Source organism: Glycine soja, chromosome 5 (assembly GCF_004193775.1).
Source record: "Glycine soja cultivar W05 chromosome 5, ASM419377v2, whole genome shotgun sequence".
NCBI classification, from domain to species: domain Eukaryota; kingdom Viridiplantae; phylum Streptophyta; class Magnoliopsida; order Fabales; family Fabaceae; genus Glycine; species Glycine soja.
In genome coordinates, this window is record NC_041006.1 from 30,858,143 (window position 1) to 30,870,622 (window position 12,480).

At 32.5% G+C, this 12,480-nt stretch overlaps 1 protein-coding gene across 2 annotated transcripts; it reads right to left on the minus strand.

The window, feature by feature from the left end:
• Positions 1-3,805: 3,805 nt before the first annotated feature.
• Positions 3,806-10,256, minus strand: LOC114412507 (protein CROWDED NUCLEI 4-like). Of its 2 annotated transcripts, none has more exons than XM_028376435.1 (8): positions 9,824-10,256; positions 8,370-8,579; positions 8,012-8,265; positions 7,181-7,451; positions 6,996-7,079; positions 4,758-6,902; positions 4,538-4,614; positions 3,806-4,413 (listed from the first exon to the last, which is right to left on the minus strand). In XM_028376435.1, exons 1-6 carry the CDS (start codon positions 10,010-10,012, stop codon positions 4,764-4,766), a joined length of 3,147 nt encoding a protein of 1,048 aa, XP_028232236.1. In that variant the 5' UTR covers positions 10,013-10,256; the 3' UTR covers positions 3,806-4,413; positions 4,538-4,614; positions 4,758-4,763. The 2 variants fall into 2 exon arrangements, with proteins under 2 accessions (XP_028232236.1, XP_028232237.1); XM_028376436.1 differs by having other exon boundaries at positions 4,538-4,631.
• Between the last annotated feature and the right edge of the window lie 2,224 nt (positions 10,257-12,480).

A 12,480-nucleotide genomic window follows, 5' to 3' on the forward strand; every position in this document is an offset into this window, starting at 1 on the left:
ATATATACATATACACGGTTGTTTCTACTTTCCAGCTGTCTCTGATTATAGCAATCATTGTCGCAGATTTGGACAAGAAGGACCTTATAAGCAAGCTGAACTATATAAAATGAACTAGTGAAAATAAACCTATGATGTTTTTTTAACACCAAAATTAGAGATTTTGGTTTTTCTGGTGAGATTTTGAAGTACTACATAAGATTTAGTTCTTAGAGTCACTTATGAAAATGATTCTCCTATCAAAACTTATTCATATTTAAAATTCATCAATTTTCATTCAGAATTCGATTTAAAAAAAAAATTCAAATACAAATTCTCATCTACAAGCTCGTTCAAAATGTATTATCACCTAATCCACACATCGATCTTTTATAAACTTGCAATGCTTCTTTTTACTGTTAAATTTCCGGGACATTATTATTTATTTATAGCTGCAGGGACATTATTGTTTATCTTTATGAAGTCAAACATGGGTAACTTAAGGGATCGTACATATTTGAGAAAGATTAATTTCTAGGAAATAGCCAGTTATCTTTTTTAAAATTCTATATATCAAAGTTACAATATCTTTTAAAATAAATTGAACCAATCAACCATGATCTATTAAAAAAGTTATTATTATATCAGAGTAATTTTAATTGCTAATTAGATCTCTAATATTGGACTATTGGTTTTGGCTCAAATTTATGTAAGCATGGAAAGGGTCGAGTGTCGACGATCTAATAACGGTGTTGAAAGGGTAAGTGTATGTGAGAAGAAACTTGACTACATATAATTTGACTGGTAATTAATATCCATTATAAGAAGAAAGGCACTTCTTAGCCCTATGGAAAAGGAACGCACTTCCGACGGTATTTCTTGGTTACTTTAGTAGAGTTAAACAATAAATAAAATGAAAATGGAGGAGACGAGTCAAAAAGGATGTAACAAAGTTTCAGATATCACGTTTTGAAGTACAAATGAAAATGCATATGCTTTATGAGCTAATGAAAATATATCCTATCCACATTGATACAGGCATACTCCGGCATTCTCAAATATTTCTTTATAGTTGTGACTTCTCCTGTATTAGAAGATAAAATAGTCTATATATATAGTGTAAATAATTTTTACATTATTATTTCATCACAATTTATATAAATGATAAATTTATTATTTTTATAATAATTATTTTAAAAATCATATTTATAATTATTTCTGATTGGTTAACCAAATAAAATATTTTATACCGACCGTATACACAAATTAACGCATATGAATAATGTTTAGGCTCAAAATAAAATAAGTACACGTCTCTCACCTCCTTATATGATCTCATAAGAATTAAGGAGAATACAAATATGAAAAGCTTTATTTATTCCCAATCCTATATATATCACATTAAAATGGAAATATTGCAATAATTCATTCATTATTCAATACTATGCTTATAGATTTTTCTTGTTATTTTCTCTAAAATTCCAATTGTTCTGTTTTATTCTTGATAACAAATTCCAATCAAGAATAAGTTAGAAAAAATTAACTTTTAATTGAGATTGATGTAATTAAATGTGATTAATTAACTTTCTTAATTAACATGAAACTATTTTTTTCTTATATTTGAGACCAGATAGATTATCTACTTTTCTTGATTTCCTTGGAAAAAAATGTTAAATTATTTTTTTTTCCTCTAATTTATTTTTTACTTTCGATTTGATCTCCTATTTTTTTAGATTAAATTTGATCCTCTAATTTTTAAAATTGGTTCGATTTAGTACTCTAATTTTTAAAATCAATTTAATTTGATCTCGTCATCTAAAAATTAATTTAAGTGATCCTACCGTTTAAATATATGTTTTGTGACAATTTAAAACTATCACTAAGCGATTTTAACCAATTAAAAAATATAATTTATTAATATTGTTGGTCCAATTTAGATGACATAATCAAATTGAATCGATTTTAAAAATTAAATGATTAAATTAAATTCTAAAAAAATTAGATAATCAAATCAAACTTAAAAAGTAAATTAGAGGATTCATAAATTAATTTAACCTAAAATAGAAAAGAAATAAGGAAAAATATTTGATTTACGTTAGTTTCTTACTATTTTACCCGGTCCGACCCTTTTCTCTTGGTTTGTTATATATACGTAAGTTAAATTACTAGTTTGATCTTTTTATTAATTTGATTAGTTCAATTTGATCCTTAATTTTTAAAATTGATGTAATGTTCCCTTTTCTTTCAGCACAACTTCAATTTCTAATGGATGTGTTGATTATGTGTCATTTTCTCATTGTACCATATATACAAGAAGTTAATGTCATTTCTTGCAATTGCAATTGAATGGAAAAGGTAATTTTACGTTAATTTTAAAAATTAAGAGACTAAATTAAAAATTTATAATAAAGGAACCAAAATCAACTAATTAAATAGAGAGAACAAATTAGCTGCTAACTTAAATTAAGAGTAGTAACCCCTAACTTTGAACTTGCTGAGTAGATCTACTTTTCTATATCCTTTTTTACCTAAAATTATTATTTCAAAAAATAAGTAATGAGTAATAGAAACCAAGACAAATACCAAAACATGTGTAGAGAAGCCAAAACAAGTATAAATCAAAGGAATAAGAAACCTTCTGACAAGTTTATTATCTAGTTTGTAAACACATCAAATTTGTATGTAGTCATGTATGGATAGAGAAAAAAAGAATATGAAAAACATTAGAAGAAACTTGACTATATATTTCCTATATCATTATGTTTTGATAAATTCAGCCGTGTGTTTGTGTTGTGTGTATGTCTGTATCTTCTGAATTCTAAGTGGTCTCTCGTCTACCTGTAGCACGCTTTTCACAAGGCATGTCTTGACATTTTATAACGATAAACAATATGCTAATAACATCAAATATCTTATTCGTAAAAATATCAAGAATCATACTTCTTAATAATAAAAAATGTCGTTTTTTTAGAACAATGGGACAATTTATAAATAAATACACAATTTAAACCATTAATTTTAATCTAATTTCTGTAATTAAATATTCTTATTTATCACTAACTAATAACATCACCATGTTCCTTATTATATACAACCAAATAAAAACATGAGAAATTAATTTTATTTAAAATAAATTTATTAAAGTTAATTTATTCGTGAAATTCAGAGATGATACTATTATTTAAACATCTAATTTTGAAAATCAATATGCAGTTAGGCATGTTTTTGTACCCGAAAAACAAAACTTACTTGAATTCATAAAAAGTTTTTTTTTTGTTAAATTACTTAGTTGGTTTCTGTAATCTCTATAATTTAAAAATAATTTTTTTAATTTGTATAATTTATATTTTAATTCTCTTTTAATCCCTATAAATTAAAAAAAGTATTTTTTATTACTTATAATTTGTATTTTAATTCTTTTTTAATCTCTATAATGTAAAAATCATCTTTTTAATCTGTATAATTTATATTTTAATTATCTTTTAATTTTTACTATAAAAAATTATAAAAACAATTAATTATAAATTATCAACTAATTTTTTTATTACAAATTATTTTAAGATAAATTAGTTATGAATTTTTTGCTAATATTTTTTATAATTAATTGTATTTGATAATATTAATCATATTTTGATGATAAGGACCAAAAGAAAATTAAAATATAAAAACTAAAAAAATCACTTTCAAGCGATAGAGACTAAAATATATATATATATATATATATAAGAACTAAAAAAATCACTTTCAAACTACAAGAACTAAAAAATAATTAAAATGTAAATTATAAAAACTAAAAAAATCATTTTCAAACTATAGGGACTAAAAAGATAAAAATCGTGAAATTATAAGTACCAAATGAGTAATTTAACCAAAGTTTTTTTTTTGGGGCATTGCCCTAGGTACAAACTCTTGAATAATATGGTTGGTGACTTGGTAAAGAATTCACCCTTCCTCAGCATAGTATTATATTAAGCATTCGAGCAACATAATACTAGCGCAAAATAAAGAACCAGCAAAACACAAGCTTCAGATACATGCGATTCTGACCATCATCGTGTTTGTAGACGCAAGCAAAATCACTATTGATGGCTACACGATGACATTCAGCGTTGTCCAAAACTCAAATCTGGAAGGTTTAAACACCACAAACAAAACCATGCAAAAAAAAAACTCACTAAATCAGAAGACCAACTTTTGACAGTAATGTACCCTGGGCTGCATCTAACTTCGCTTTTCTCCTTTTTTATCACTCTTTTTGGAGTACATAACATCCCTGTTTTACGAACTATCATATCAACAGTCTATCCCACCCTAATTGCAATTTGCAACTTCATCCATTTAGTGTGTACACACAGCAGACATCTCCAAGTTAGTTCTACATACATTACCCAGCTCCAAGTCACTAACAAATGAAAAGTCCATTCCTATGGCATCCTGCATTGCAAGAGGATGAATCCAATGAACATGGAATATTTTTATGATGCGACGTTATCTAATGAAAATTAACAGCAGATATAGTTGAGACGAATGCATAGCTAAACATGTTTAATTGACGCACCTCATACACTCCTAATATATACTTGTCTTAACCACACAAATTACAAGTACCAATATCATACCCATCATCTGCAATGCCTGTCCACAAACAACACCTGCATGAATGTATAAGCAAAACTTATGCAGAAAAGGAAACAAGAGAAAGCAGTATACATTGAAAAGACTAGACTCGAAAAGAACCAAGTATATAGAGGGGAAAAAAACTGATTGTAAGCCACTACCTAACACTAACAGTGCTCAGAAACTTGATCATTGTTTCCTTTTGATATTTCTTCTGTGCTTCCCAATACACTGGAAGCACAAGGTAAAATATCTTCCTGCCTGGTTTTAGAATTTGATCGATCAATTGTTTCTCCATGAAGAATACATTGATCTGCTCCGAATGTAGGACTCTGCATATTATCTCTTGGTTCTTGACTGAGGATAGGGAGAGCATCAAGTTTCTCGGAAGTCACTTCTGATACATGAATAACCTTATCAACCATTACTACACGAGTTTCTTCCGTGTTCCCTTGTGTTTGATTTGATGACATTAACACCTGCTGGACCTTAGACACACCTGATTGGACCTTTTCATTGGATTGTTCTGCTCTTGATTTCTTATTTTGCCCCACATCTACAAGTGGATCGCCAACTTTATCAGTCACGTTCCCCCTCCCTCTTTTCCGTCTGCCTGCATGATGTCCATCTGGAAACAGGAGAGCACTTTTTCCATTCACATCTTTAGCCTCAGATTCAATCTCACTTCTTCTAGCATCATCTAGAGAAGGTACTTCAACTATTACTTTTGGTTCTTCAAAAGCAAATCCTATTTGCTGTCCCTTGCCAATATTACCAAGAGATTCGTCATTTTCCGAGTACTGTTTTCCATTACAAACATTACCTGTATCAGAACCCATAAGAGAATCCTCGTTTCTCTCAAGTGGCTTCTCAGGAGAATTTCTGAAAATTAGCTCTGTGCATCGTTTTATCCATGAGAATCGAACAGGGCTAGGAGGAGAAACAGGTGACTTCTGCACAAGTGGAGTATCAAACCCATAGTTGATTTTATCACCACCTTGTGTAAGAGATTGATGCTTCAAGTTCTTCCTTGCAGAGATTTTCTTTTGGTTAGACTCCATATCAGATTTAAGCATTTCAGTGATAGCATTATCATCAGAGACAGCTTTCAAATCTTCTAGTTTTTTCAATTCTTCAGTCTGAGCATAAATTTCAATTCTATCAGCATGCAACAATTCTCTCTGTTTTCGGAGCTTATCCCTTTGAACCTCAAGTTCCTCAATACATTTAGTAAGTTCAGCCCATTCCCTATTTCTCCGTTCACGATCCAAATTTATCTCAGCCCGCTCAGTCTGAAGCCTTTTCATCTCCAAGGAAACCTGTTCCAACTCTTTTGTTGCTTTCTCTTTAAGAGCATTAATATACTGAAGTTCAGTGTTCTTTTCTTCCTCAAAAGCCTTTTCTCTTTCCTTCAAAGAACTTTCCACCTCTTCACGTCTCTTCTCAATGAGGTTATTCAGCTCCTGCTTTTGCAACTCGATTTCCCGCAAGAAATCTGCTCGCTCTTGCTGCATCTTGCCAAACCATTCAGCATGTTCATGTGCCATCTTGTTCATGAACTTTTCTCGTTCGCTGGCAAGATACCCCAAATCTTGGTTGTACTGATTGCGCAGATTTTCTTTCTCTTCTCTTAGTTGGTCACGCTCATTCTTAATAAATGTGGAGACCGCTTCCCTTTCCTTTGCTATGAATTCTGCTTCTTTCCGCAACTCTTCTTTTTTTTCATCAAGCAGCTCCCAATCAGCTTCAAACTTTGCCTTCTCAGTTTTCAGCTTATCTGCCTCAGCCAAAAGCTCCAACTTCTGAGATCTTACAAGGTCGATCTCTTCCTTTAGTTTCACTTCCAAAATTGACATGTCACCCGTTTCACTTTTCATGGCCTCCAGTTTCTCCTTGTCAATATCAACTTGTCTTATTTTATCTTCCAATGATGCCAATGACTTCTGCAGATCTTGGTTTGCTTGTTCAACATCATCTTTTTCCTTCTGCAAAAGCACTTTATTTAACTCAAACTTCTTCTCAGAAGCACTCAACATTTGATCTTTTTCTTCAAGAGCACTTGACAAGTCCTTCAGATCCTTCTCCTTCTCACTCAGTGACCTTGACAGAACTTCCAACTCATGCTGCCTTTGCAGGATTTGGTCCTCACAATGTTTAAGATCAACCTCCTTCAACTCCCAAGCCCGTCTCTTTTCCTCAATTTCATTTTCAACCAATTTGCGCAGCATTTGTAGCTCAACTTCCAAGTTATATTTTTTGGTTCTCAATGCGGCTTCCTGACCAGCAACAACTTTCTGAGTTTCATCCTACATTTTCCAGCAAAGTAAAAGAATAATGATATAGAGAAAAGGATCAGAACTAAAATGAAATGAAAAGTAAACAATTGTGAGAGGATGTACAGATTCTCTATTAGAAAGTTTTGCTTGAAATTCAAGTAACTCTTGTTCTTTCTTGCTCAACTCAGATTTCCATTTAGTAAGTTCCTGCTTTTACACAACATAAATCAACACATGAACAAGACAAAGATACTAAATATTTAATATTAAAATCATCTTGAGCCAACAGAGAGTTTTCAAATATGAACCTCTTCTCGTTGTATTAAGGTTGCCTCCTTCAGTTTTAGGGTTGTTTTCTCGTCATGTAGGGCTTCATGTTCCTTTTCAATTTTCCCTTTTGTGTCCTCCAACTCTCTTTGAAGACGATTCAGTTCCTGAGATCTACTCAAAAAGTGTTCCTCTCTCTGGTTCAGCAAGGATTGTGATTGAAGTAATCTTTCCTGCTCTTGTTGCAAACCCTTTTGCCTTTCAGAAAGGGATTGCCTCTCAAGAATCATCGCCTTATCCTTTTCATCACAACTGAGAGAGAAAGAGAGAGAGAGATCAACATAATTTCTGAAAAATAATATGAAGCTATCAAAATTTTCAATATAATCACATATGAACATGTGGAAATTATAACCACAAAACTTAATCACATGTTCAGTTAACATGTTGCTAATTGTTAAAAGGAGGTATGTTAACTGTTAGTTAGCTGCATCATGCATAATCTTGTCAATTGTATGAATTCAAAAATGAGTGATTATATTAAGTAGAAGAATAATTCAAGTATTCAACTATGCAACCTGAACCCAAAAACAAAGTTTGATCCACTAATTTCTTTCTCCCTGACCTATAACTAGATTTGTGTAAAAAAGTGCTTAGAATTGTTCAAGACAAACCATCTGTAGACAGAACAATATTGAGGCACAGCTTAATGAGCTTACATGCTCGAAACCACAAAAATGAACTAGAGAGATAGTAAGTAGCGAATTTCACAAATTATTATTATTATTATTATTATTATTATTATTATTATTATTATTATTATTATTATTATTATTATTATTATTATTATTATTATTATACAGGTAACATACTCAGACTTGAAAGATATGATTTGCCGCCTGAGATTATTTTCACGTGCTTCAACATCACGAAGCTTCCTTTCTGCAACATTGTGATATCGGTTAGCCTCTGCCTGCAAAGATTCTGCAGCACGCACCTTGGCTTCAGCCTCTGTAAATTTTCTCTGTGCTTCATCTATCAATTGGTGTGCTTCAGCAAATTTACTCTCAGCTGCAACCTTTGTTTCCGCACTTTCTGTACGCAGCTCATGCAAGGCCTTCTCAAGCTACAAAAGACAATAAAAAAATACCCCTAGAAGTGAGCAAAATAGATATTTGGAAAAGCAAGCATATATGGTTTTGCGAGGGGAGAACTATTCCATAAACTTACACTTGCTATGCATGCATCTTTGACGCTTACTGTCTTCTTCAAACTTTCTTCACGTTTCCTTGATTCAGTTAATGCAGATTTATTCATGGCTGAGTCATGTTTATGCATTAACTCAGATGATTCAGCCAAGGCCTTTACTTGCTCATACTTCGAAGCCAAATCCTTTTTCTCCAATATGAGAAGGCCCATGTGGTGCTGGTGATCATATATCTACACAACACATAAAGGTCAAAATGAAAGCGAGAAAGGAATAATGAATTTAGTTAGCACTAACAGCAGGATAGAAAATAATGTATCTTATAAAAATGAAAGACCACATAAACCTTGTATAGAGCATTCACTTGCAAATGCAATTCAATTAATGGGGGATAGAGTTTGAGTGATAATAAACCAGTTTACAGTATAAGCATCAGATCAATTTGCTCATCTGGCTTTGCAAGTGATGGATGCTAACCAACCAAGCAGAAAATTTAACTGAAAACTATTCAAATGACCGGGAATGCAAAACAAAAGAGCAGAATGCGGCAATCTATAAAAGAAAGCAAACTTTGTAATCGGTGATACATGTACCAGGGTGAACACAAAAAATGGAAATCTCAAAGTAATATAAAGTTGGAGGAGGACCAAAAGAATATTGGCCTGATAAACAGCCCAAATGACAAGGAACCTTTCTAAACTCTTGGGCTACATATAAAATAAGGAGTTTAAAATTTAAATTTTTTTGGTCTTTGACAGGATATAATCACAGGCATATATGTGAAACTAATCCCTTGGGCAAGAGCTGCCCTCCTCAGAATGGAAACTCTAGGATTTACAGACTCCACTAACCCACCTCCATCGCAAATTGCAATAAACTAATGGTAATTTAAAATTGAAACTCAATCCACTGCACTATCAATGTATCAAAATTAAATCCAAACTTACAACATATAATTCAAAGCATTATATAAAAGGACAAATAGCGATGAATCCACAGTTTCCCCCAATACCACAAAATTCCAAACAACGACTTCGGCTTTCTATCCAATCATAACATCACCAAGTGCAGCTAATCACTAACTACTACGTTTAAGGAACATGAACACACAGAATCTATCCACCTTAATTATCAAGAAAGTTGGACCCAACCAATAAAGCAGCAACGCAAAAAGAAGATCTCACACTAGAATAACCAAGATACCATATGAAGCGACATCAACATTGAAATTCATCATTAAACCCAAATAATTGCTAAGCCATCTCAAAAATTAATGAATATTAAATAAATTATCCAACAACCACAAACAACGTCAAAAACCCACTCAAATTAAAATCCCTCAACATAACAAATTACCTCACTAACCCGAGCGCATTGCATGTTCCAGCTAACGGTTGCCCCAATTCAATTCAAACAAATATCAATTAAAATTAAAAGTTAGAGAGAGAGAGAGAGGAAGAAAAGTAAAAGTACAAACCTCAGCTTCGAGCTTGGCGATGTAAGCAATAAGCGCAGCTTTGTCTTTGTGCTTAATCGATTCCTCGTCGAAGCCAGCGTCACGGAGGCGCTTCCAGATCTGTTCGTCGGAGAGAGGGCTTCTCAAAACCCTAGAACCCGGCGTGATGGACAAGTGCTTCGAGGAAGAATTCGGAGTCGAAAGCTCCATCTCCGACTACTCCCAAACGCGATTCTTCAAAAATCACAAAACCCCTTTCCTTCCTTTCGCTTCTTGGAAACGCTTTCTTCTTCTACGAGTGTTGTCTTTCTCTTATTCTTCTTTTTTTTTTTTTTTGCTTTTGGGGAATTTTAATTTTGTGTTGTGTGTGTGCGACTTTGACAGATTGGAAGTGGAAGGAAAACGCACTTTACCACTCACATACACACTGAATAATGCTCGCTACTTTTCTTTCTTCTCGAGAGTGTGTTGGCGACGTGACGGAAGCTAAACGACTTCGTTTTGACATTTTTTAATTTGGAAATTGGTTTTTTCTTTTTTGAACGTTTGGATTAGAGGCGCCTTTTACTTTTAATCCAGAGTCGCGACTCGTGATGGAAAAGGAAGATACGATTACGAAGTGATATATTTTATTTTTGGAGGGAATAAATTTCTAATCTAATTAAATACGGTCGTGTGTGTAAATATGCATTATAGTTTTATATCTTTTCACTTTGAATAATAATAATAATAGTAATAATAATATAGTTATAGACAACTTTTCAAAATATTACATAGGATTGATCTGTTTGCAACTATTAAAATTGCAGAAAAATAATACTGTAATAGGTAACTTCTCAAAATATTACATGGAATTGATTTGTTTGCCAACTATTTAGAATTGCACGAAGAAAATTACAAAAGAATTTTGTGGCAATCACATTAATTATGTGCTTGATGTTAGATGAATGTGATTTGAAAAAGTAATTTTAACGTCACGTCATTTTTTTGTCAAATATATTATCAATCTATTTATATATAATTTAATCGAGTCGAATAAGATTATTCACGACGATAAAAAAATTTCTCCAAATATTTAACGCAAACGTGTACCCAAGACTCCAACATGAGATATTTGTTTAATTTATTATTTATTATCCATCTATCTATTTATTATCATATATATATATATATATATATATATATATATATATATATATATATATATATATATGTATGTATGTATGTTATGTACTACTCAAATTCGGTAAGTTTTAGTAGTCAAGTCTACTAAATTATTCACATTTAGAGAATATGGTAGATTTAATAAAGGTAAGAGTGAAACTCTATATTCTAGTAGAAAGATAGAAATATCCTCTAAAATCATATATTATCTATTATTAGAAGAAAAAAATATCATATATTTTTCTATTTATATTATCTTAGAAAGAAAATTGAGATTTTATCATCTAATTTCACTTCTATAAAAAAGGATCATCAAGGTTCAAGTAAATCAATTCTAATTCAACCTACTTTCTAATACTTGCATACCTTTGCACCGCTAACTTAAGCATCAGAGTATCTTGACAAATACACTCCATCACTGTTTGTGGAGGAGCTCATAGAAGAACACTCCATAAGAAGGTTCTACTAAATTCGAAAAGAACATTTGGCGCTCGCCAAAGGATCGAAGGAAAACTTCTCATTCGACCACTACATCATAAATGGTTGCGAACAACAATGACACTAACGCCATAATTCAAGGAAATCGACCACGTGAGCAGGAATCCACCATAAAGGGATACCTGCCATGGGTGCCTCTGAAAAAGGGAGCCAAGCAAACGTGGTGAGTCCCTCACGTCAAGAGCTTGATGATCACTCGTTGATCATTGCCATGCAAAGAGAGATGCACTCCTTGAAGCAAAGAAACGTGCAAGAGATGAAAGACCTTTGAAAGGAGAACAACACTCTTAGATAGCAGTATTTGAAGCTTTAAGAGGACCAAAATGCAAACTCGGTTGCGACAGCGACAACCCATGAGACCTATCCAGCTAGGATAGACGCTACTAATACAATGTGGCATGAAGGAACCCCCTTTGTCATGCAACCAATCCAAAGAGCATTAAACTCTAACACTCGATTGCATCCCTTTTTTTAAAAGGATTATGAAGGCACAACTCTTACCTGGATGCATTCGTCACACAAATGAATTTTTTCACGAATGATGCCATAATCATGTGTCGAGTGTTTTCTACAATGTTGAAGGGTGCAACACTACATTGGTATATTTGATTGCCGAAAAAACTCCATTGACTCATTCGCGATGCTTATCATGAATTTTAGAGCTCAAAACGCAACGAGCAGACCACATCATCTGACAGTTGTGGCATTCGCCAACATTAGGAAAGAAAAAGAAGAATCGCTTCACGATTTCATGGAGAGGTTCTCATCAGTCTCGATTCGTATTCGGAACTTGAACCTAGAAGTCACGCTCACTTCAATGATTATGGCACTGAAATCTGGTCTCATCTGAAATAGCCTATGTAAGAAACCACCTCAACGTTAGACGAGTTGAGAGCAAGGGCTGCTAGATTCATTCAGATGGAATAAATGACTAGGTTTAGATAGAATCTGTGTGGAGAATCCTTAAGGAGGCCAATGGATTGGAGGTGAAGATCAAGATCAGATGAAGTTGATGA